Raw genomic sequence first — 26,261 nt, 5'->3', positions numbered from 1 at the left:
GGGAAACCTATACTATATCTTGTATACAGTATAACAACACTTGATAGGGCAACATGATATGATGTGGTGATACAAATGTTCTGATACTTTACAGCAAGTTGAGCTTCTTGTATTCATGTTACTAAGCACTTGATTGGTTGACTCAAATAAAATCTACTGATGAAAAGCCAACTACCATTGAATGGAAGCCTAGTTTGACTAATCGCTGCTATTATCAATAATGTAATCTTTAGGGGAACTTGAAAATAAAAAGGATGATGTAACCCCCTTTCAGTGGTGAGATTGTGACCTGTAGGTTATGTAATCCAGGTAACTGTAACTTGAGCCTTTGCAACACTATAATTCTTCCATTAGCTACTTCCTGGCTACTAATGGAAGCTTTGTGCGTTGGTTCATTCCCATGAAACTATAGGTGTTGTGATATGTGATACTTTTTGCTGGAAATATAAGCCATCTCTTCATTTATTTCTGTCCAATTTAGACTTGCAAGGTAAAGTTGCACCCAATGGAAGTAGGCCAACGTTTTCCAATATAATTTTTTGGGGGACTAAGTATCTGATAAATGTTCCAAAGACTGTCCTGTATTGTGAGATGCTCCAATGCACAATTATTTAGAAGTCCTAAGGTTTCTCTATGTGCTTTTAATTGAAGGTGAGACATCAAGTATTGTTGAGAGTTCATAATGTGAAGACATTAAATGAAAAGTGTCCTTTAGTCTCAAAATATAATGCATGAAGCGTTAATGAAACTGGCTCTCACAAATGTGTTAGCAAGTGCAGGTGCTCAATTGTAGGTTCACAGCTGACACAAAGCTGCAAACCCAAACCATCTCTTAGTCATCCACTAACCTATCTTTGACCATTAACTTCTTTCATTCATTCATTCATTAATTCATTCATTGAAGAAAAAAAAAATCTTCCATTCTTGAAAAAAGACCCATACATTATACCTTCAAAAATATGTGTACTTTGGATTAAAACAAGACTACTCCCATAAACACAGAAATGTATCACCTCACTTCCACAGAAAAATGCAGGGTCCTTAGGAAAACTCAGTTGGTCCACTGTGAGATGAAACAGTAGACAAGCGAGTCTCCAAACAGCTGTTTTTATTAAGCCGAACAATAGATTTTGGTGTTTCAAAACCCATTGACATTGTATGACTATGTTTAGCTTGTGTTCTGCTCCTCTCTCTTACCAACCGTCTCTGGAGGAGGGGATCCCTCTCTGAATTGCTCCTCCCAAGGTTTCTTCCATTTTTCTGGGAGTTTTTCCTTGTCTTCCTTGAGGGTTTAGGTTGGTTGAGGGGCAGTTCTATGGGCGTATGTGAAGCCCTCTGTGACATGCTTGCGTGTAAAAAGGGCTATACAAATACATTCGATTTGTATTTGGTGACCTTCTCGAGACAGGAAGTTAAGATAGAGACGGGAACTTTAGAACTTCTGGGCATAGTTGTCTTCATGTTTCTTAGATCAGCTCAATCTGGGCATCCTGGTGATAAAAGAGAGGCTCTTGTATTTAAATCCAATTTGAGTGTTGTTTTAATTTAGTTATTTCAATATGACTCCTTCATATAAAAAAAAACTGTACTGAACTGACAGTATTATCGGTCACCACAGCAAATATCAACTTTAGTTGATTGTTTTAGTTAGTTTGCCGAACTAATACTGAGATATATGTTATGCTGTGTTTGCTTTCTGCATGCATGTGGTAGTGCATGCTTATTTCAGTGTGTGTGAGTACTACGAAACAAATTGAGGAGTATGTGTGCAATGTGGGTGTGCCTACGTGCATTTAAATGTGTGAAAGTAACACGTGGATCACAGAGCCATTGAAGCAGAAATGTAAAACTACAAATCCCAGGAGGAGTAAGACGTTCCTTGGTCTTGCCTCTTCGTTTATGTGCAGCCTTAGAATGACGTGATTGGTTTAAATTCTTGTGATTGACCATTTCTGCACCCAATGAAATCTCTTTTTGAAATAAGTTTTTGGGCAGTAGGCAGGCATTTTACCAGCTCAGAGAAAGTGCCACGACTCCACACTCGTCGGCTATTCAGAAAGAGAGAACTCAAGTCGTTGGGGTAAGAAAGTTACATTTCTACATCATTTGTAACGTGGCAAAACATTTGTAAGTATTTTTCAATTCAATATGGTGTTAGTAACTTCCAATTGACGTCCCAATGCCAGTTTTATAGGAGGTGCAAAAGGACGAATGAGTGTAGTTTGAAAATGAATAAATTTTCTCACATCAGGAAAAAATGCCCCCTCGAAGTGGAACATTTTTTCACAGTTACAGTGTTGCTGGATATTTTTTATTTAACAATTCAGTGTGAGCTTGAAATTGGATTCACTAACCTGTGACTAAAAGTTTTTCTTTACTTTGCAACGGGTTTCTGTGTAAACAATAATAAGCCGTTTGGGGCAACTTACGACCTGCGATTGTTGATCTTGAATCATAGCAAAATGTTTTTTATAATTGTTTGTCGAAGGAAAGATTTTTGTAAAGTAAAAAGTTTAGTTTTATAATTGATTGTGTATTAACCATGGGTGTACTTTCACCCCTCGTGTATTACTGATTGTAAAAGAAACGAAAGATGCAGACGTGCAGAAGGCAGTCAGGACTGATCAATCAACATCCTCTAATAAAATAAGCTACTGTAATGAATCTTCGTCTGGAAGAGGAGGAGGAGGAGGAGGTGGTGGAGCATATGGAAAATTGCATCACGACATTAGGAATCCTTTTCGACTTGTCTGACTCGAGAACCCAGTAAAATATTTACAGTGAAATTACACATTTATGTTTCTGAACTGTTACCAGCGAGAATAGAATGTTTGAGTGTGACGTTAACATTTCGATAACCAAATACTGTTCGACTAGGTGGTTAAATTGTTCTGTTGTTGACGATTAATTAATGTATTTATGTTATTATGTGTGTGTTAAATAAGTTATTTTGTAGCAAATAAGTCGTAAAGTTAACTGAAACGTAAGGCAAGTGTTGTACTTTGTTACATAAGTTCCAGCACAAGGGGTTAATTGTCTGTAAAGACACGTAGCCCCCTTCAACTCCATGACTCTTTAGAGACTCCAATGTCAGCATAGTCAGTGTTTGTAGGTGGCCTACATTTTACAGTGTCAGTCATACAATTCCGATTAGGGCTAATTTGACACACACACACACATATATAAATGCAATCTATTTATATATATGTAATCATTATTTATTACTCCTAGGTTTTACAATTAATTATGTCATTAAGTATTCTTCCAGAACTGAGATGAATTCATATGTCAATAACACTGCTTACAACATAAGTGTGCCATTATAATATAAAGAGAGGGGGTGTGTCTTTGTTTGATGCAGTAGTAGTCAGCACTTTTGTCACATAAAGCCTTGAGTGTTTGGGCAAAACACACATCCATATGATTAAGCAGTCAAACCAATCTGCACAGGTTATGTTAATTAGTTATCACTATGTAAAAGACGCATAGCATAGCTTGTGTCATCACTATATCCTATGGACTGGGGTTTTTTTTTTTTATTATCTTAAGGAATCGATGTGGGCAGCCCCTTTTTAAATAATTTTTATTGGAAATTTACGTTTTGTAGACTGATGACAGAATGTTGTCTTTGAATTTGTGGCGGAGGGAAGCCAAGTGAGGGGGTGTGTGTGTCAATCAAAGGTGTTGCATCACATGCATTCTCCTGTGGTCTAGAGGTTGAGACTAAACTCATCGTTGTTTTGTCCAAGTCCAGACAAATTTCTACGTAGCACATATTAAAACAAGCAGTTTTAGCCACAGTGCTGTACAATCAGCCAAGGAAAAACAAGGTATCAAAATAACAAACATTTATCACTGTCCAGTGACATTTCAGGCTGTTAGAAGTGAGCCCTACATTTGACCACCTTTTAAAATGTCTCTCTATATAAAAATGTGTGTATACTTAGTGTTAACATTTCTGTTGTGTGCTTATAGCATGGAGTTAATATACAAAAATATTTACTAAGGCTCATGCCTTCTAAATAGGCATTGGTAAGGAAGTACAGGGTTTGACACACATTTTTTGTGTTACTATTCGTAATGGAAACAGAAACAGATCTGTTAAAAATGTATTTAAGTAGTTTCTGATGTCTAAATTTGCATTTGTATTTATTTAGCTAACCTTTTATCCAAAGCAACATACATATTGTGCATATAGAAAGCACAGTAGATCACGGATCAGAAGTAGACAGTTTTACAGTATGTTGTTGTTCAGAATCAAGGAACAGTCTGTATTTAATAGTTGCAAATATCTTCAAATTCTAAAATGGTAATTGTAAAACACTAGTAACTGACTAAGGAATAAAACACCTTAATGCCAACAAGTCAAATATAGGTGACTGTATTACTGTGTTGCGGTCTGGAGCAGTTGCAATGCACTCACCAGGGTCCCATTTGCAATTTCTTTAATATCTGGTCACAGTGTCACAATTTCATATACTAATAATGAAAAGAATAATGGGCAACAGAATCGTTTTGTTCATTGCAGAAAGTGGAGTCATGTTTCATGGCATTCTCTGTTTGATGAGTAATGGTGACCCGTAATTATTCTGGCCTGTCTGTGTATGTTTCTGTCTGGCCCAGGCTTAGCGGAGGGACACGATTAAACAGACATGGACGTCTACGACCCCCAGACTCTCGGCTTCATGGTCTTTGGTGGATTCATGGTGGTGTCGGCCATCGGGATTGCACTGGTCTCCACCCTCTCCATGAAGGAGACCTCTTATGAGGAGGCCCTGGCCAAACAACGGCGTGAGCTTAGCAAGACCCAACCCCAGCGCTCCGAAAAAAAGAAAAAAGAGAAGGTGTCTGAGAAGAAAGGCAAGGCCAGGAAGAAGGACGATCGGCCCAACGGTAAACTTCCTGACTCGGAATCAGTTGCTGAGTCCGTGGAGCCAATTAGTGAGCCTGAACCCGAACCCGAACCTGCACCAGAGTCCTCCGCAGCCCCCGAGCCCAAACCTGCTGTCCCCGAACCCGCTGTTGTTGCTGCCGCTCCCACCCCTGTAGACGTGGAGGCCCCTCCTGCCCCATCCCCGAAGGAGAAGAAGAAGAAGAAGGTTGCAAAAGTGGAGCCCGCCCCTGTACTGGAGACTGTCAAGGAAGTGCTTGTCATGGCTGTGCCGCCTGTAGCAGAGGTTGCCCCGGTGATTGCCGCTGCTCCTGTTCCGGTCACCACTGAGTCACCAGCTGTTAACAAGGCTGAAGAGACCAAAGCAGCGGCCCCCTCCAAGAAGAAGAAGTCCAAGGCGAAGGCAGAGCCAGGTTGGTACTGTTGCTGAAAAGGTTATCTTTTTTTATGCCATAAAGTAATACTGGCCTGGTCTAGAAAAAGCCTTTCCTACCTAACCCTTTTTAATATAGAGTATGTTTGGAAAACGTTTAATCAGTAAAGTAGCTTGATGGCTCAGCTCACTGGAAGGATATCTATTTGATGTACCGACTGTTGGCACAGTGCACCAGGAAGTCAAAGGATTGACGTGGATGAGATCATGTTCTTCTCTTCTCTCTTGGTAGTGTCTGCTGTGGTGGACCCTGTGGATGCGCCCCTGCTTCTACCCTTCAAGACCCTGCTGTCCACAGTCAGCAGCATGACGTTCAGCGAAGGAGAAACCCAGAAGCTCATTGAGATCCTCAGTGACAAGCCTGGTCTGGCTCAGGATACCTGGCAACTGGTATGCTATTCTTATTAACACACATACCTTCATTGTATGTGTAGTTAATAGACTTACTTTCAAAAGTTAGACCAACAATACAATCAAATACAATACACTACAACACAATAGCTGAGCTTACACATATTTAGGTGTCACACACAATTCAGAGAGGAGGGGAAAGAAAAAACTGTCCTGTGGAAACCGTGGTTACAGTTAATCTGACCTAGACATGATGGTGCATGATAAATATCTTTGTCCGGGTTGAACACTCACTATGTGTCAACATTTCCCGCCTGCTCACTTCCAAACAGCCAAAGGTTGTGAATTAATGAAGACAAGTAACACCATAATGATAGAACACTCAGAGGACTTTCAAACATTTGAGGAACATTTTACGAATATTGAGACCTAGACTGCGTTGTTGTTGGCACAATTATGTCATGGTCATGATTAATATTTTTGACATGAAGCATTTTTGAGTATGAAGATGTGTCATGACATAAATGTGTTTTCTCCCTGTTCCATATATATATCACCAATGTAATGTTTTGATCTTGTCATAGGCTTCTCAGAAGGGTGATCCCCTGGCTGTCCTGAAGAAGCATCTGGAAGAGAAGGAGAAGCAGCTGGCAGCTGAGCAACATGATACCACCACTGCCAAGAACCTTGTGAAGGAGCTGACCAAGGTAAACATCAGACCGACCCTCTGCAAAGTGACGAGACAGCAGAGCCTTTTTACTGAGAGGTAATATGTCGCTGACGGGTTGAAAGCCGGTTTGTTCAAAACCGTTACTTTTAAGGAAGTAAAATATATAAAGTAATATATTCCTCCCCTTCATTAATACCAATTGGTATTGTATTTTATATCGTTGGAAAGCCTGATTAGTCACCTTTACAACGAGGTACAACTTGTAAGGATCGTGCATTCGTGGAATAAGCAACACAGCTAACCGCGTGGGTAGCGGCCCAAAAAAATTTGCCAAAATCCTCAATGCAATAATATCCTTCAATATTCTTCTGTTGGTATTCACTCTCGTTTTGAGCTTTAAGTGGGATCAGCTTGGGCGTGCTGTATGTGCCAGAGTGACCAATGCAAACATGTTGTCTGACTTGCGACCAATCCTGGTTGAGGAATGGGATGCCATCCCACAGCAGTCTGTGACCAGGCTGGTGACCAGCATGAGAAAGAGGTGCCAAGCTGTTGTGGCTGCAAATGGATCTTCCACACGCTACTGAGGTCCCTAACAGTGTAAAATGATAAAGTGTAAAAATTGCCATTATGTGTTGTTTTTTCTTTATTACTGTGGGAGAGTGCAATTATCCAATCCACCAAGCAACTCAAAACTAGAGTGAATAACAACAGAAGAATATTGAGGGGGATTTTGGCAAAATAAAAAATTGGGCCGCTTCCCACACGGTTAGCTGTGTTGCACATTCCATGAATGCACGATCCTGACAAGTGGTACCGCATTTTAAAGGTGACTAATCAGGCATACCAACGATATAAAATACAATACCAATTGGTATTATTGAAGGGGAGGAATAATCGACCAAAATAACGCCTCTGAACTTTTTTTGAGGGGTTTGTATTTTTTAATCTTTCTTTCTATATATATATATATTTAAAGACACAATACCAACTTTGATGATGCGGTGTTCAATTATTTAAATAATTGGTATTTAAATAAATGGTCAGATACTTACATGCCTGTGCTGTGTGCAGTACTTGCAAGATGGATGCGGGGGGAGCTGCGATGTTTTGTTGACAGTTGAAGTATCCAACTTAAAAGATTTAAAAGATTTTGTCATAAACTCTTTTTAATACTTTTAATTGGCTAAATGTTTTGCCAATGCCATCAGACAGACATAAAAGGTGACCAATAGCATTGATTAATGAAAATACAATTATGAAGGTTTCCAGCCTGCAGTGGAGTGTTTTGCATTTTTTCTCAAGTTGAAGAAAAAATGCCAGCAAGTATTAAACTTTATTTAGACAAGAAGTCCTCATCCAAGCAAAGTATTTGTTAAAACGAAAGTTAGTTTGAATCATCAGGTATGTCATGTCAGGACATTCTTGTCAACACAGGAGCTCAACGCAGAGAAGTCCAAAATGGCGTCGTTGGAGACCCGTCTGAGCTCCGAGCTGAAAGCCAGCTGCCAAGAGGTGAAAGCCCTGCAGACCCGCATGCAGGCCTCCTACCAGGATCACATGGCCGAGACTCAGCAACTCAACCTCAAGGTCAGAGGTCATGTCGGATGATGGATCTGGAAATTGACAAGATGCCTAAGATATTTTATATTTTATGTTTATTGTCCCTTTTACGTAAGCAATAATATTATTTGATATTCAATATTTTATATAAATATTCAAATATTATTAAAGGCTGGATCGGTAAGTTTTGCGATCCTAGCAATTTTGGCTTGAATTTGAAAGGATTCAAACCAAAATATCCCACCACCAAAATAGCCACTCCCCCAAAACACATGAATTGCTGCCTGACTACTGCTCCGATGTAGGTAGCTAGGCAGACAGACAAGTATCCTGTCCAATCATTGCATTCAGTCCGAATGCCGTCCAATCATTAAGTTAGGTCCTAACTAAATAATTGTACGTGTTTACACTCCTGCGACTCCCACAGATATCAGATTTATTTAAATTTGGCTGTCAAACCTTTAGATTTATTGGTTGCAATCAGGATGTGAAGTTTATTTCAGCAAATATGATGAAAAGTGTGTCTCAACAACATTACCTACCCTGCCTTTAAATTAGATTATTTTCTAAACATTTGACCCCATGGGCATGAGACATACTGTTGCCTGCTGGTACAAAGCACAGCCAGTACAGATGTTTTGCCTGGCCCGTTTCCTCCACACAGATCCAGAGCCTGCAGGAGCAGCTGGACAATGGTCCCAACGCACAGCTGGCTCGTCTGCAGCAGGAGAATTCAATCCTGAGGGACGCCCTCAACAAAGCCACCAGCCAGGCTGAGAGCAGGTAGGGCGTTTCCACAAGCAGTCAGCATTTTGTGTGCAAACTCTCCTACTTTAGTTTAGTTAAAAACTTTAGATGAGGCTTAAGTGTTAAAAGCTTTTTTGGGTTTTAGGGCAGGTCTTCATAATCTGACAGGCATCACATGCTCAAGTCTAGTTCCAACAACATGCTCTTCGGTGGTTTAGGGTGGGCAAGAGTGGGATTGTCTTCTTCTTGGAAAAAACTAAAGTTTAACACATGTTGTGACAAGAGACATTGTCTCTCTTTATCTCTCTCTCCCTATATCTTTCTCTTTATTTCTCCCTCCATCTATTTTTTGTCTGTCTGGCTTCTAGGCAGAACGCAGAGCTGGCCAAGTTGAGGCAGGACTGTGTGCGTCTGGGCAGGGAGCTGGGAGAGAGGACCGAGGCGCTGCAAGTGGATGAGGAGCGCAGGAAAGCCCTGGAGGCAAAGGTGGCGGCCGCAGACGAGCAACTTTCCCAGATCCAGGTGAGCGCATTCCTACCCAGAGATTCCACTACGCACGCTGGGTAGGCTGCTTGCAGCGCGTCCAGGCTCAGGTGGTGGTCCCACAGTGGTCTCATGCAGTAATCTCTGCATGATGTGTGCAATGACAGACCTATTATGTCTTAATTTATCTTCTTCTCAACCAAAAAACCTACATTACAAATCAATTAATACTGTCATTATTTTTTATTACTCAATGACGTGTTTGAAAGACCACTTACAATCTGTTAAAATATGGAGTATATAGAAATGAGGATATACTGGACTGAAATAACATTTTAGTAAATATTATTTTAACATAGTAGTACATGCATTTGTAAGGGACAGTACCACATTAATATGTCCTCGCTAAGCAAAAGCCTACAGGATTGGATAGTGTAGGGCTCCTGACCTCTCTATTGAACCTCCAACCACAGCCCAGATCCATAGACCTAATCAGGACCTTCCTTGTAGCAGCCCTTTGCCCAATTCAATATCCTAGACTTCCAACCTTGTGCATAGATATACTGTTGTATAGTAGATTACATAAGTATTATCCATATGGATGTTTCTTTAAAGCTGATTAGAGAGCAAGGTGTGTTCTTTCCACCTGTCTGTATCTTAATTTGCGTAATGAACCTGAAGTATGCTAAGGGCCTGTCACCTTTCCACTCTCCTTACATTTCTTTCTTTAAACTCTTTAACGCCGGTCATCCCATTGACTTGCCCTGCCTATAATTATTATATAATAATAAAATAAACGATTGTAATGATCGTAGGATCATACCATGAGATGCCTTATAACACGTCTCTCATTGGCTGCTGCAGGCCATCCATGCGGAGGAGGAGCAGGCGCTGCGTGAGAAGCTGGAGGGGGCGAGCCAGGAACTGAGAGTGGCCCAGGAGACCAGCAGCACCATGCAGACCCAGCTGGAACAGGCCCATCAAGAAGCCCTGACTATGGCTGGTCAGTAGGGCACAACACTTCTCACACACAACACCCCCCATTCCAAGACTGTTTCACTTGCATTCTTCTGGAAGGGCGCTCTGCCTTCATGGGCAATTTACAGATTCTTGATTTGTTGGCTATGCACAAGACCAAGGATATTGTTAAGTTATATACAAAAAGGAAGAATGTACTTGCATATATTTTCATTGGGGTCTATTGATAATGATGGCGATTATGGGGTGATGAAGATGATGAGGATAATGATCCTCCACAGAGCTGCAGGAGCGTGTCACAGCCACCGAGGCAGAGCTGAAGGAGCGCTGTGAGGAGCTGGAGGCCCTTAGGGCCCAGAAGAAGCAGACGGAGAAGGAGGAGGAAGTCTTCCTACAGGATGAGCCAGTAGAGAGCCAAGCTGAGGAGCAGGTGATTGAGACTGTTACAGAAGCTGCCATCCCCTCCGAACCACAGGTAAGCTCAATTCCTTAGATACTGTAGCAGGTATTCAACCCTACAACCCTTTTCTAATTTTTGTCATTGGTTGAACTCAATTCCCCTCAAATCCATGTTATTGCGTCCGATTAACACACAACTTCTGTATCTTTGCCATAAAATCTCAACATATTGTTATTTCTTCTCAGGATGATGTTCCAGATGAGATACAGATGCTAAAGAACAGGTACTTCAGTTATATTCAAAATAAGTCCAATTTAATCAGTTAATCGATTTCTTAAATCTTTGAACCAGCCTTCCTCCTTAACAAATGATTTTTTCTTCTAATTTTAGTCTGAAGGAAAAGGAAAGCCAGGTAACAACTCTGGAAGAAGAGCTAAAGCAGTTAAGAGATGAACTGGAGCTTGTAAAAACAGCACAGACCATCCAAGAACCGCAACAGAATGGGTATGTGTTGGCAGACAGTACAGCCTGCTTTGAGTCTATACTATACTGTAAATACATTCTGCTGATGTATTTGTGCTTTTAGTCTTTCCATAAAGACCTTGCTAACCTTAAATATATGTGTTTGTTTTCTGGCTCTTCAGGGTGAAAGAAGAGGAAGACCAGATTGTGCAGATAGATAGTTCTGTAAGTTTCTGATAAATTATGTCTATACTCGGTTACTCAGTGGGTGTCCTCTAGTGGTCTGGGGTGGTTCATATTGTTTTAATCTTGAACCATTCAGTGTCTGCTATCACTACTGCCTACCTTTTTAAAGGCATGGCCATGTCTGTTTTTCATATTTGTTTCTTTTTTTTAGGCTGCAAACATGGTTGAAATCGAACTTTTACAGAACAGGTATGCTCAGGATGCTTGATAAACAAATTACTTTGAATTTGATTTCGTTTTGTATATGGGAAGCACATGTACACACATTTTGCCCCAGTTGGAGAGCTGGATTGCACATGTGTATCTTAAGTTTGGATTCAGTCCTTCCTTTCATTTAAATGTTGTGGATATCTAGTTGTTAATAGACTTCAGATAAAATGAACTTAAAAGCTTTAATAAGAACACATTCAAGTGTCATGTAATTAGGTTCAGGATGAAATTTGTCTACATCATTTGACAAAATAGGACATTGGAAGTGGTGCAATTGAAAACCATAGCAGATTTTTTTTTTTTTTATATAGTTTGCAAGAAAAAGAGAGCACGATAACATCCCTCGAGGAACAACTACAGACGATGAAAGCAGAGCTGGAGGCAAAGAGCATTAAAACTGTAAGTTGTCTTTTAACTTTGTTTATCCATGTCCTGATCTTAGATGGTTACCTGGGCACATTGTTACTAATCAGACCAGGGTCATAAACAGAAATAAATAAGCTGTTTAACTAGCACCATCACAAACAAACCACTGGAACAGTGCCAAAAAAGTAAAATACTGTACTAACCTAAACACTGCTCCTAGATAGTTCTTAATGATGGCTTTCATTTATTTATCAGCCTGAGAGGGATGTGGACACAGACCAGCTCCAGATCAGTCTGAAAGACAGAGAGAGCCAGGTGGCAGCATTGGAGGATGAACTCAAACAACTGAGGGACGACATCGAACTGGGAAGAAGCACCCAGGCTGTAAGTACAAATGCACTTGTAAATGTAATGGCTTGAAATGCAGCTAGTAAATAGTATCTTAAAAGACTCCTAAAGTTCTCTTTGTAGAGTATAGTTCCATGAATCAAATTTAGGACTAAAAACAATTATCTAATTAAGTCTTAAGGCTTGAGCTAGAAGCTTTCAATTTCAGTAAGATGTTGCTGCCTGCTATAGGAAACGGCTCTGTTTGTAAGTGTGGTGACTATTTGTCTTTAATGTCTCTTCAATCCAGGGGTCTGGGAGTGAAACTGAAGCAGAACAACCATTTGAAAGGTATGTGTCTGCCCCCAGTGCTATAGACGGGCCCATAGCCCGTAGTTCAACTCCAAAATGTCTTTTTGAGTGCAAAGAAGGTGATCGACTGATAGGTATTTTGTGCTTTTAGTCTAGAGAAGGATTCACAGATGTTGTCAATGGAGGAGGAGCTCCAGCAGCTGAAAGAGGAAATGGAGCAAGTCAAGAACAAAAGTAACGTAAGTTGATGCCATGTGGGCGGATTCGCTCTTTTATGTCGTTTTTAAGTCAATCTGGCATGATAAGGCTAGTCTAGGCCAGTTCCCCCTTGGGACTTAACAAAAGGTTCATCTTGATTGTCTAAAAGGTTTATGCTCATGCCAGCCTGACTTGTGTTGGTTATTGAATAAAGTCTGCAAAACAGAGGTATCATTCGGAGTCCCTCTTTCGTAGATATGACCTGTATTAAAGGATACAGAGATAACGGGAAGATGTTGTACAATCCTATTAAGTTTTGAAACTGAACAAGAGCCTCAGGCAGTTCTTGGAATTTTAGTCGAGAGTTGAAATGTATATTACTAGTAATATGTTTACGTCTTCATATAAGGCTTGATTTTAATATTGAATTTAAAGTTGAGACAAGATAACACTTTATTAATATCCAGGCGGTGGGAAATTTGCCGGCGTTCAACATTATATCCTCAGGGTCCAACTAATCCGAACTAATCTTCTGCTTTTAGGACCTCCGTGAGAAGAACTGGGCAGCCATGGAGGCCTTGTCTGCCGCTGAGAAGATGAATGTGGAGAGACTGGCTGAGGCTAAGGGGGCACTGGTCAGTAGCAGCACACCATCCTGATTGACCTCATAGAAAGCTACAATTTACTCACAGCTAAACCATTTCAATTGTTAATCTACTTCAAGTGCCTATTTTGAAGAGTACAGTAGTGGTGGTAGTTTTTGCATCCGACTGTTTTTTATGGCCCTAGTGGTAGATACAATATTCAAATATTGTATACTATATACAATAATTACAAATATTAGTCTTGTTCATCTAGAAAAATGAATAACGTGTGGTGGTGTTTTTGTTTGTAGAGCCAAGCTGAAGATGCACTGACATCCTTTCAGACAGAGTCCATTAAGACTCTTCAGACCCTCTTCCCCAACATCCCCTTAGAAACTGAGCAGGTGAAAAGGACAAATGGTTAACCAGATGTGTTCATTTTTAAATAATTCATATGTAAACATAAGGGTTCTGAGTTTTAACTCATTCATTATATGGTATGACGGAGTTTGACCTAATAAATGTATGTTTCTGCTCACCAGAACAACTGGCTGGACTTATTTATCCAGCAAGCACAGGAGAGTAAACATCTACAGCATCAGGAGGCTCATCAGGAGAGCATTCAAACAACAGACTCTGGGGTAAGGACTGCAGGTCTTTTATGGTCTGTTTACTTTATGACTGTAATGAATGTTTGAGCTTGTATCTAAAAACATTGAACAAAGTCACCAACATGGCTTCTGTCATCACTTCAGGAACTCTTATCAAAGCTTCAAGAGGCAGAGGAATCACAGAAAACACTACAGGTGGAATGTGAGCAGTACAGAACAGTCCTAGCTGAAACTGTAAGGAAACATACTACTTCTAGAGTATTTACTCTAGCTTTACTCCCAACTTCATTTAATTTGATGTGTGAGGGGATTTCTGTATTTTCAGTAATCAGTCATTTCAGACAGGACAAGATATATTGAGGTGGGGCACATGTATGAGAATGCTGGAAGGATGAGACTAGAGATGGCTTTGCTGAGGAAAGTCATGAATAATTGTCAAAAAGGGAATGTCACACTGCAGCATGAAACACAGTCTGACTGCATTTCTCTCTCTCCCCCTCTTGTGGTCTCTTTCCTTTTTTTCCATCTCCCTCCAGGAGGGCATGCTGAAGGACCTTCAGAAGAGTGTGGAGGAAGAGGAACTAGTCTGGAAGGCCAAGATAGCGGAGGCTGAGGAGCAACGGCAAGCGGTATGTGTTTTTTTCTGAAGTTTGTTCTGTGTCTTACCTCTCATAAACACAATATATTTTAACAAGATCCATTGTGCTTTTTGTCCTCCAGGCTCTAGATCGGGTGAAGGTGTTGGAAGAAGCCCACGAGGCCATGACAACAGAGGGTGAAAACACCGACCAGGTAGAGGACTCACCTATTTTGGCCATGGACAAACAGTGCCTAAACTTTAGTCCATGCCTTAGAATTAGTGGTGGGCCGTTATCAGCGTTAACGTGCTGCGTTAACGTGAGACTCTTATTGGGCGAAAAAAATAATATCGCCGTTGATCTATTCTCAAAGTTGGGTTGGGAGCTGGGTCTACTACGCAAGACATGATGACTTTCACCTTGATATTAACACGGATGTATACCTAGCCGAATTGATCTGTAGAGGCCGAAAACGAGTCTTGTATGCCTTGTGTATGAAATGATCACATCAAACGTGACGTGCTAACATGGATGCAGCTATGAAGCTGCTGGGTTTGCTTCAGGGAATTTTTTTTAAAAAGAAGCTTCCCAAAGGAAACCTCGACAAGACTAAGGTTGTTTGCACTTTGTGCTATGCGGAATTAGTGCGGAATTCGTTTACTGTAGGAGTTCTCCAGTCTCAAATACCACCTAAACTCAAAGTATCCCTTAGCTAATGCGGAAGATGCTGGGCCAAGCACTGATGTAGCGCAGGGGAAGAGTCGTTGTCAAACTACAATGTTTGAGTGCAACCGAGGCAAGCCCGTCAGCTCTATCAGCCAAGTTAACTAATCTAATAAACAGTTAATAAACACAAGTAGGCTACGTCTTATTGAACATAATTTATTTTCATCACCAATTATCATAGTAGAACAGCTTTCTCAAGCAGTTTGTGCATTTTGGAAACAGGAGATGAGCCCCTGGTTTAAATGTGCCACCTGGCTTGAGAAACCCATTCTCAAAGATTTACTTTTAGTCATTATATGGGTAGCACACATATTCTGAATGCCTTCAGTGGAATTCAAATGAGCCATTTTAATCTAGATAATCTACATTAATTTCAAGATTACAGTCAGACAAATCTAGATTAAAAAAATAATCTATGCCCACCACTACTTAGAATACATGCATGTTGCAATACAGCAGTATAGTTTGTGAGTGAATAAAACTCCCTCACAATTTAAGTTGTGTTCCATCTGAAATTGTCTTATGGACATTATCATCCAGTTAGTTCTATCTGAAGTTTTTAAGTACACCCTTGTTGTTATTTGTTAATGTTATTTCCACAAAAAAAATCATTTATTAGGGTAAAATGTAGGGGATTGGCCCCAAAAAACAAATTCCCCTATGGTTTAAAGGAAGATGGGAAAATGAACAGTCTATCAGCATGAACCAAATAATGCCAATACCAATAGAATTCCTGGTATTTGACTTAATGTGTTAAAGCAGAGCAAGAATGGTCAAAGTACGGTTAAATGAAATAGGCATTTAATAACTTTGCAAATGAATGAAATCAATTACAAGGCAAACAGGTTACAATATGAAAGCTTTAAATCTTACCTACTCTACCATAATCATTGTAAATCAGAGAGAAAGCAAGAGGTGAGTAAGGAGTAGGGACAGTAGGACAAGGGAGAACTGAGGAGAAGGTCTCAGGAGATGAAGAATCCATAAAGCAATGAATTACAATTCCCTTTATACACAAGTCCAACCAATCAGACCACATCTTGAATGGGGTGTGAGAGCCATCAAGTAGAGACCATCCAGAAACTTCAGACTTTGGCATATGAGAGGTGGGGGAAGGTTTGACACCCAGCCTTACAATGTTAACAGATTAAATAGATTGAATAATTTTGCGATTAATCACGATTAATCATATGAAAAAAAAAAAAAAAAATATTTGAATCGCTTGACAGCCCTAATATAGAAACCTTGTCGAGGTTTTATGTATATATAATTTATTTATTTTCCCCATGAGAATATTGAATGAAGTTGGTTGAATGAAGTTATAGTTCTATAGTGCCAACTAGTTTTGCGTCACCCATTAGTTTTACCAGTTCAAAAATTATATTTCCTTGTATAGATGTGGAAAACATTGTTGAAAAATGTGTATCCTATTCTCTACAGTTGAAGGAACAGGTGATGCTTCTTGAAGCCCAGCTGGAGAAACAGTTGGAATCTATTAGCTTCAGCCAGACCTACGCTGAGGAGGTGGCCCAGGTAAGACTGGATTGTGAAGAGGAATCTGTTTTCATTTTGATAAACTATCAACTACTTTACAGAAGACAAAAGATATTGCGTTTCAGCCAATACAATTAACTTCCTCCTTATACGACCCCAATTCCCCAAAACTTGGGACGATGTGCAAAACGTAAATATGAACAGAATGGACTGATTTTCAAATCTCAGAAAGTCATATGACATTCACAATAGATCATTGAAAATATATCACATGTTTAGACTTAGTAAATGTACAATTTTATGGAAAAAATATGGTACTTTGGAATTTGATGGCCGCAACACGTCTATAAAAGTTGGGACGGGGTCAATAAAAGGCTGGAAAAAGTAAGTGTTACAAAAATAAACAGCTGGAGGAACATTTGCAACTAACTAGGTTAATTGCAAACGGGTCAGTAACATGATTGGGTTTGAAAAAAGTATCTTTGAGAGGCAGAGTCTCTCAGAAGTAAAGATGGGCAGAGGTTCACCAATTTGCAAAAACCTGTATCTACTTATTGTGGAACCATTTCAGAATAATGTTCCTCAACGTAAAATTACGAAGACTTTGAATATCTCATCATCTACAGTACATAATATAATACAATTATTCTGAGAATCTGGAGAAATCTCTGTGTAAGGGTCAAGGGGGAAAATAAATTCTGCATGCCTGTGATCTTCAGGCACTCACTGCATAAAAACCAGAAATTATTCTATAATGGAAATCATTGTATGGGCTCAGAAACACCTCCTGAACTCATTGTCTGTGAACATAGACCACTGGTCTGTGGTCAGACAAATTGCCTATAGAATGATCAGCTTGCACATCTGGAAAGGCAACATCAATGCTGAAAGGTATATACAGGTTTTAGAGCAACATGTGCTTGCATCCAGGCAACATTTTCAGGGAAGTCCTTGCATATTTTAGGAAAACTAAAAATTGTTAAACCACATCCTGCATCTGTAACAACTGTATGGCTTTGTAATAGAAGAGTCCACGTGCTGAACTGGCCTGCCCAGTTCTTTCACCAGTTAATAACATTTGGTGGATCATGAAACGAATAATATGACAAAGAAGACACCAACGTCCCAACTTTTTGGAATTGGGGTTGTATATCAAATATAGTATTTCTGAAAGCTACATGCCAGACTGCTTCTGCCGCCGTCTAGCATAGTATTGCTGTACAATGACTATGAATCTTCTTTGTTCTCGCAGCTGAAGGGTTTGTTATCAGAGACACAGAGCCAGCTGGAGGTGGCTAAGTCAGAAGCACAGAACCAGGCAATGGAACTGTCACTGGTACGTTCAACCTCTGTTCTCGTGGACATGTTTTTATCAAGCTCTCTGGGCTGTGTGGTCTACTGTTTTACAATAGCCATGTTTGAATACCCTGATAAATCTATCTCTCATTCGGGGCGCTTGTGTGATGGAGCTAGAGCTCTATAACTGAATCTTTTTAAAGAAGAGAGGTCCATGAGGGCAATTTTCATTATCTGAGACATTCCCATCAAAAAGACAAACAGACTGCCACTGTGTCACAGTCCCACTTCCACGACATGTAACTGCATCTGTAACAAATGCACCAACTGTCTTAATGACATTGCCATGAGATGCTGTCAACTTAATGACAGCATCAGCTATGCAATCATTAGGTGCCTATCTGCTTTTGCTTCCCACTCAAAGTACCAAAGTGTCCTGTTAACTGCAGATCTCTCATCAGATGACTCCATCCCCAGTACTAACCTGACCCACTGAGGGATGTTGAAAACATCTGAGCCATTATCAGCGGTTCAGGGCCACATGTACTGTACTCCACTTCATAGATCCACGCTTCCTGTTCCAGGTCAGGGGGCAGCTGAGCGAGGCGGTGGAGCGTGCGCAAAGCGAGGAGACGCCCTCCAAGACCCCCTCTCAGGTCAGGGTGCCAGGCCAGCTGGGTTCACCCTGTACTGGCCTCAGAGAACTATCAGACCATGGCGCTTTCCAACTAGGCTAACAGCATCGCCACATTACTAAAAACTTTGTACCAGTTAAACTACCATAAACCAAGCTCTAAGTTTGGCACTTTATCTTGTACGACTAACACTATGTATTGATGACTGATCTAGAACATCCATGGAATTGAATTGTGGTCGTTAGTCTTCTTTGTGAATTTTTTCGGGGTTGAACATTGTCACATACCGAAGATTTGTCCCATTTCACCCCTGATGGAACAGTTGGGTTGAAAAAGGAACAGTGTTTGGAAGGTTCTATTATCCAGTCTGATAGTTGGCTGCAGCTTGTAATATGAGGAGCTAACCATGGCTTATATTCTGCATGAAGCAAGCAAGTCAACTAAACAACTAAAACTATCACCTTAAAGACTTCTGTATTGAACATATTTGTGTGGATAAATGCAGACATGCCAATACCAAATAACAGTTTAACACTGCACACTTTGTAGGACCCAGAGCTCAGTGGTAAGGGAGCAAGGTGCTTCCTACATTGTCCAAAAGCTTTTTTAAGAGCACCACTAATCACCTAACTTTCCCCAAACAATGATATGACCAATTGTGAGTACCTCCCATTTCTTTTCAGCTCCTGTGGGCTACTACATCAATGATCTAGTATTTCCTTTGAAAAGCTGTGAAACATGAAATGTCAGCTTTGAATGAGCAAAGGAAATCATGCTATTTCCAGGTCCTTAACCTGAAAAGGAAAAGAAAAAAAAACATTTCATAGTTAGAAAGTGCATTTATAAACTATTGAATTTATTGATATTTTCATGTTTTTGCATTTGAGAAGCTATATGAGATGTATAGATAATGCAGCAGGGAGCTGGTTTGTAGGAGGGGGATGTTTTAGAACTGGGCACAGCTCTGGTGTTGTCACTTGTCTAACACTATGTGTCATTGTCTGTTTGCGTCCCACAGGTCCAAACCCAACTTGAACAGTCCACAAATAAGCTGCAAACAGAGGAGGAGATGAGACAGCAGCTGGCCAGTGACTATGAAGAGGTAACACCACGAACAGTCAGACAGGCCTAATCTAGTCAATCCCAGTGTTTTACTAATGAAGTGTGGTTTGTACGTAAAATTGCTTGACCTGGTATGCTTATCTTATTGATACAAATTACAGACAGACTGAACCTTTTAAGACATGTCACTGTCAATTTAAAGAAATTAAGGATGTAACCTTTATACTGCATGAAAATAACTGTGTGGAAATATTTCATAATAATGTCTTATGAAAACGGATCTGGCGTGCAAAATAGATATGAAACATGTTGTATAATAATCATTAGGGGTGGAACGGTACATGTATTCGTACCGAACCGTACGGTACGGGCGTCACGGTTCGGTGCATGAAATTACACAGAGAATACACGGTATAAAAAATAAATAAAACTTGCGTGCAAATTAATATAATGCAGAACTACTGTTAGATACTCGTGTTCTTTAGGGACATCTAATCTGTAGCTCTGAAGATCCAATTGGCGCCGCCATGAGTCAGAGATAGAGGGTTTTCACCAACGTCACGTTCTGGGCGGAAACCCGGATGCACGGCCATATTGGAGGCACTTGGTGTAAACAACTGAACGGAGTACAACCAAAGAACGTATATTCTATACTCTTTGGTACAACCGTAGCCTTGTCTCAATGGCTGAAATGGTCATCAAAACAAGTCCAAGATCCAAAGGCATTTAGGGAAGGACTTGGACCACAAGAAAAGGGTCGATATTATGAGAAATTAGAATTTATTGGCGGCACAGATCCCTACCAGTTGACCTAGCTCCCTCTACTTGGATTCGTGACGACCCGGTGATTCTGCCTTCAGTTGAATATCCTGATATTGTTAACTACCTTTCTCGCCGAACCCATACACATGTAGTAGTTTGATATGAATTATATTATGTCAATGTCAGCTTTACAGTAAAATAAGCACAGTAAAAACAATAAAAGCACTCATTGTTTTTACTGTTTACTATTAAAAATATTATCATTACAATTATAGAACATTTGTTAGGAGCCGCTGAAATAAACATATTTCACAATACCTGACAAGAAATGTGCCGAACAAATTTGGATGTTGTCCAGATTTTTCCCTGTAGATCTTGGTTGAGCATTGCCAACCACAAGCGCCTCCTTTGCTCAGATAATCTCTGGCATTCCTCTCCCTGGTTTTTAATAACTTTTGGAAGTCGATACTATACCAAATGTTTTTCTCGATCTGTCCTATTGGTACAACCTGAAACACGGCAATAATTCAACATTTTCCTTGACGACGTTCGGGATATACTTCAGTGCCAGTGCTTTGTTGTGATGCGGAGTGCCTCCAAGATGGCGACTTCCGGTGCGATGACGCGTCGTGAAAACCCTTTATAGGCTAGCTATATATTTTTGCGCCCCAAATATATTTTGTATATATTTTGTATATACAATATATATTTATTGTGAGAATGCTGTTTAGCAATTGTTTTACAACTTCTCAGTTCTTCCGCCGTTTTTTGGCCTTTAACTAGTCCTGCATACTTTCACCGATTCCTACAAGTTTGGAATCAAAACATTCAGCTCTTTCATGAGATGATGGCTATGACTTCTGGTATTTTCTTACTTTTATACTTTTTAAAGAATTAAGGTTTTTGTGCAAATTATTGTCCCATTAAAAGTAATGGTAAATCCTTTAAAATCATTAAAATGCTTCCTCCTCTTTCAAACGTAACTATTTCAGCCTACTTTCAGCTAGACACCATTCAACTTAAAATGTTCACAAGACATTCAGCTATTCCCAAATGATTCAGCTTTTTCAAATATTCAGCCAATTTTGAATCGTGACAGTTTTAAATACATGAAAAATTTAGCTCCTTCTTGATTTTTATGGTTGAGCAGCCAGCAGAGTGGCACACTGCTGGCTGCTCTTTTTCTGATATTCAACTAAATTGTCAAACAAATTCCTCTGACGTTCATATAGTTTAACTTACAGAAACAAGTTATACCTTAACATGTAGGAAAACTTGTCTCCTTTCAGTTGATGTAACTACTAAAGAGCTCACATTTACAGATGTTCAACTTTGAGCCTTGAAGCGAGAGCAGCCTTTCAAATTCTCTCACTAACTTCAATGGAGAGGTGGGTAAAATTTGTCAGAGAATTTCAAAAGTAGACGTGTTTTTAAACTGCCAATAGAGTCGTATTTCTGACCGCACAGACATATAAAGGACATGTCTGGTTTCGGGAGAGTCTTCGGTCTCTGAAAATATCCTCATTTTTTGGATTGGACGTATAGTTTTGCGTCTAGGTTAAGTTGTTGGAGGTGTGGATTCCAGCTAAATTTGTGATTCTCTCTGCCCAGCTTGTTAGCGATCACAGTTGCGCCATCACCGTGGCAACCAAACAGACACGCACCATGAAAGCAGAATTGGGTGACGTTTTGGAAACTGCCAAAAGAGTTTTATTTCTGACCACACAGACACATAAAGGATATCAATGGTTTTGGCAGAGTCTTGGGTCTTGGAAAATATCCTTATTTTTGGGATTGGACATGCAGTTTTGCGTCTAGGTTAACTTGTTTGAGGTGTGGATTCTAGCTACATTTCTCATCGAGCTAGCGTTATGGCTCTCCATAACTAATAACGGTTGGACTTTTTTTCCACAATCGACCAAATTGGCCAAACAAGGTATGTAGCTACATTGAGCTTAAAGTGTACATAATCCAGCTAGATCGTTTTTATTTTAGCAAGTTTTACAGAAATCTGCAAACATCGAGGCTCGATTGTCATAGCTGACCGTCACAAACAGCCAAACCAGGGCTGGGGTGTTTGTTGCAGCTGGCGTTAATCCTACGAACAAACGCTTCGTAACTGGAAAGTTTGTACTTTTAATCGACGATATCGAACACAGATGTAAAGTAACTTGTCTTTACTCTAAATATCTTCTCCGTTTTCAATTTGAAGTAGTAGATCTACATACCACTTTGACAAACTTACAAGAAATGATCCGCCGGTTAGATGTAACATGATCTTGTTATTTACGTATAAAAAAACTCACCAGGGACAACGACAACATCGGCAAACCTGCACTATGAATTATTATTCTGATGTAATCTTAAATTAAGAGTTTGAACAGAACTGGGTGTGCAGGCACGCATGATTAGTTTCTCCGTCTTGAACCTGAAACCTAGATTGGAGGTTAGAAATGTGCCAATGACCAACAGTTGCTACGTTTTTCCAGCAAGTTCAAGTCATTCCAGTATTGTCCTTTTAACTTCAAATTCGTTCAACCCAGACTTGAGCAACTGGTTTTCTGCTCAATTTTCACTTTTTCCTGCAGCTCATCTTTCTGAAATGTTCCCCTTTTTGTTTTGCATTTTTCTTCTTTTCTGTACTTTTCTGCCTTCATCTTCCTTCTAACATACATTTCAGGATTTTAAAAACTTTTCTGCTAAACTTTCACATTTGTATGCATTGTTTCTCTTCTTTCTGATTTCGTTCACTTTTTCTTCTCTTTTCTGTAGTTGTATGCCTTCGTCCAGCTCCAGCCCCTATTTAAAATACCTTTCGGGAGCTTTGAAGATTCAGCTTATAACTTTTAAAAAAAATCTAAATTTTGAGGTTTTTTTGCATGGTCAGCTATCCCCATTCAGGTTTTCAGCATTCTCACTGCTGTTTCGCAGGAACAGCCTTTTCTAGTTTTTTATTTTTTGCCCCCCTAAGGCTCAGTTAATGTTTGGACTACATAGACAATGGCTGTGCTAAAATATTTGTCTTGGTCTCGATTGAGTTGCTTGTATCCGGATTTACGTTCCGTTGCACGGTTTAGGAGGTTACAACGTTTTTGTGGGGACAAAGTGCTTTTTGTCGACGAAGGGTGACCTGTGCTATCTACGTCACCACGTCAACACACGTTAGCAACGACGCATGGATACAACGTGATAGAGACTTTCTAGCTCGCAAATTGGAGCTTGGATCACGAGTGAAAAATACCACCCTCAAAAAATCACAACCATTTGGCTTTGTAGAGAAAGCGATTTCGAGTGGAACTGCAATCTCGCATTTTTGATTTAGGTCATGACAGTCTTTGAAATTTGAGCGAGTGCAGGTTGCCCGTGAGACCGCCTCGTGTTTTAGGCGGCAGCCATGCTAGAAATCGCCAGTAGTATTTTTTTGTAGCTAATTTTATAGTTCAATTTTACATGAAAAAACTGAAAGAGGGAAATGTTATGACGATATGACTATTGTGAAAACAGTCAGGTTGTGAGATTTTAATATAGGTTGCTGTAAAAACGTTGATTTGTTTGCTACGTGAGAGCTGGTCAGCCTCCACTGACAATTGCGGAAGCAACAACAGTGTTGACACTCAGTCAACTGTCGAACTGCGTCTGGTGAGTATTTTCTTAATTTCGTACAAGAGTCAATTCTACATCTAAATAGACAGCAGTGTTTTAAAGATATGGCGATTGCGAAGACAGCCAGCGGGTCAGCATAGTTTGTTATTTGTGTAAAACTTGGAATTTGAGTGAGACTGCGTCTTGTTCTGACGTTACTGTAGCCACAGAGTCACAGACTCGGCTTGCCCACTGGCAGTGTAGTAGTGATGTGTCGTTCGTGAACGATTCGTTCATTTTGAACGAATCTTTATAAGGACTCGGAAGTTACGAGTCCTCTCAACGAGTGATTCGTTAATTTCCCGACTCGGTCTTTCTACGAGTCTTTGGATCCTTTTTTCACGTGACCCGCATTGTATTTTTTAGTAGAGGAAACAGTTTCCTTATTCCCTTTTGCGTGGCCGCTATTTTAGTAAGACGTGAATGATATACGCTCAAGTCATCATACTGACTGGTTTTGTTATTTTTGTAACATTTGCACTTACAGTTTAGTGCAGTGTAATTGTTTGACGTGATAATTAAATACTAGTGTGATAATGCATGACAAAATCATACAAACTCATGATACATTATTTTAATGCAGGAATTTCTTTTGAAATAGTATCTGCTGGTGCCCATGTCATGCACTAACCTACATGAGAATATGATACGTGTTTGCAGTGTTCCCCCCCCCCCCCCCCCCGTATTTTGTGTTTACGTCTCTGTAATCTAACATAGACGTATCATACAATACTGGGTATGAAGACACATAGGATGAGTTGCTCTTCCATCTTGAAAATTGTCAAACCTAGAAATGTTTACCATTACCAACAGTTGCTACGTTACAAGAAACAAGAAACCAACCCGATTGGCCATCGCTGGCGTTTTCACGCTCCTCATTTACATAAAGTTCAGAAAATCCAACTTTCGCTGCCCCGCTCGCCTTCCCACAATGCCCTATGCGAGCTTCGCCGCCCCGCTCACCTTCCCACAATGCCCTACGCGGGCGTCAACGCCTGGTTTCATTGAAAATGAATGGGAAGCCGACGCCCCGCTCTGCCCGCCCCGCTGCAGTGTGAACGCACCGTTAAAGAAGATATGCAGCAGCAACGAAAGAAAGTAACTCATCGATATGTATACATCTTATATTGCTGCACACAAAATTACAGCTTCTTACTTTGAGATTTGAGTATGTAAATACATTCTCAAACCGTATGTGTAGCATCTGCCTTCCGCAGCGTCAAACTGACATTTCTCCATTGAAAGTGGTTGGGTGGACGATAATGGGACCCCCTGACTAACTGCTAAAATCGGGAAAGTAACATTTTCTAGGCATATCCTGATTGGATTTCAAAACCGGAATGTTATAATATAGGTGAGTATCTATATATTAAAGTACAATGTTGTGACATAACGTTTTTAATTTGTATTATAACGACATTTTGGTAACATTGCTAACGAGCGTCGAGAGCTAGGTGGACGATAATGGGACCCCTTCCGCTAGATCTGCAATCAAAAAAAGGGGTTCCTCCAAGTAGCCTAGTCTGCGAACGCAAACTTTTATGAATATTTTTTTCAAGCTTGTTGTTTGGCCAACCAATGTCAACATGACACGCACGCTTTTCATTTCGAGTCTTCGGGTCTGTAACTCCCAGAGCCCCAGACATGACTTCCGAAGTTTGTGGTCACGAAATTCTAATTCGTGGCCACGAAATGCTATTTTGGGGATAACGACGTAGCCTAACTATTGGGGGCATTTCTGCTATACCTGTGTGGGGCTACCCAGAGCAAGCTAAAGGTGCAGTCATGGACAGAGATGATTGTATTGTATTTTAGGCTGGTGAATGACTGTGGTAAAGTTGGTTTGAAGTTGGATTTCAACAGATATTCGGACGCCCAGCATTTTGTTATTTTAACCAGTGTTAGCAACGCGACCACCGGCCGCTAAGCCAATGCCTAAACAACGCGTATGTTTAGGGACCATCAACAAATTACACGTTTCAAAAGTCAATAGCTTCTCAACAACATGAACTAGGAGCGTCAAAATAATGTTAAACTGTTGAAGATGTATGCATTCATGCTGCAAAGCCTTTATTTTGTTCATTTTCATCTCAAGTTATAAAAAATTAATTCTTTATTCAAAATAAACCTTCAAACTTCAATAGCTTTTTGTGACCTATAATCCTCAAATTCATTTCAGTGTTCACTGACAATATATATATATATGCATAATGTGTATATATTTTTTATATATT

General features: G+C 40.1%; 1 protein-coding gene across 4 annotated transcripts in view; it reads left to right on the top strand.

Annotated features, from left to right (window-relative positions):
- The first annotated feature begins 2,014 nt into the window (after positions 1-2,014).
- The window catches only part of rrbp1b (ribosome binding protein 1b), a 29,720-nt gene continuing 5,473 nt past the window's right edge, over positions 2,015-26,261 (top strand). The window contains exons 1-27 of one of the 4 annotated variants that reach the window (XR_014740553.1): positions 2,015-2,080; positions 4,624-5,304; positions 5,557-5,714; positions 6,260-6,382; positions 7,783-7,935; positions 8,573-8,691; positions 9,024-9,177; positions 10,003-10,141; positions 10,398-10,591; positions 10,762-10,799; positions 10,907-11,020; positions 11,161-11,203; positions 11,376-11,413; positions 11,746-11,833; positions 12,056-12,184; positions 12,438-12,478; positions 12,591-12,678; positions 13,180-13,272; positions 13,533-13,625; positions 13,764-13,862; positions 13,977-14,066; positions 14,369-14,461; positions 14,553-14,624; positions 16,577-16,669; positions 17,883-17,966; positions 18,491-18,582; positions 19,580-19,663. Coding sequence is in view for 3 of the 4 variants with exons in the window: in XM_084685113.1 (XP_084541239.1) it covers positions 4,653-5,304; positions 5,557-5,714; positions 6,260-6,382; positions 7,783-7,935; positions 8,573-8,691; positions 9,024-9,177; positions 10,003-10,141; positions 10,398-10,591; positions 10,762-10,799; positions 10,907-11,020; positions 11,161-11,203; positions 11,376-11,413; positions 11,746-11,833; positions 12,056-12,184; positions 12,438-12,478; positions 12,591-12,678; positions 13,180-13,272; positions 13,533-13,625; positions 13,764-13,862; positions 13,977-14,066; positions 14,369-14,461; positions 14,553-14,624; positions 16,577-16,669; positions 17,883-17,966; positions 18,511-18,582; positions 19,580-19,663 (3,144 nt within the window). In the remaining variant the exon portion in view is untranslated. Of the gene's footprint in view, positions 2,128-4,623; positions 5,305-5,556; positions 5,715-6,259; positions 6,383-7,782; positions 7,936-8,572; positions 8,692-9,023; positions 9,178-10,002; positions 10,142-10,397; positions 10,592-10,761; positions 10,800-10,906; positions 11,021-11,160; positions 11,204-11,375; positions 11,414-11,745; positions 11,834-12,055; positions 12,185-12,437; positions 12,479-12,590; positions 12,679-13,179; positions 13,273-13,532; positions 13,626-13,763; positions 13,863-13,976; positions 14,067-14,368; positions 14,462-14,552; positions 14,625-16,576; positions 16,670-17,882; positions 17,967-18,490; positions 18,583-19,579; positions 19,664-26,261 lie in introns of those variants that run through there. The other 3 variants (XM_084685113.1, XM_084685114.1, XM_084685115.1) reach the window with 3 other exon arrangements.

Source organism: Hypomesus nipponensis, chromosome 21 (genome assembly GCF_054491055.1).
Source record: "Hypomesus nipponensis isolate SF chromosome 21, ASM5449105v1, whole genome shotgun sequence".
Classification (NCBI taxonomy): domain Eukaryota; kingdom Metazoa; phylum Chordata; class Actinopteri; order Osmeriformes; family Osmeridae; genus Hypomesus; species Hypomesus nipponensis.
Note: the sequence above shows the minus strand (reverse complement) of the source record. Positions and strands in the feature narration are given on the sequence as shown.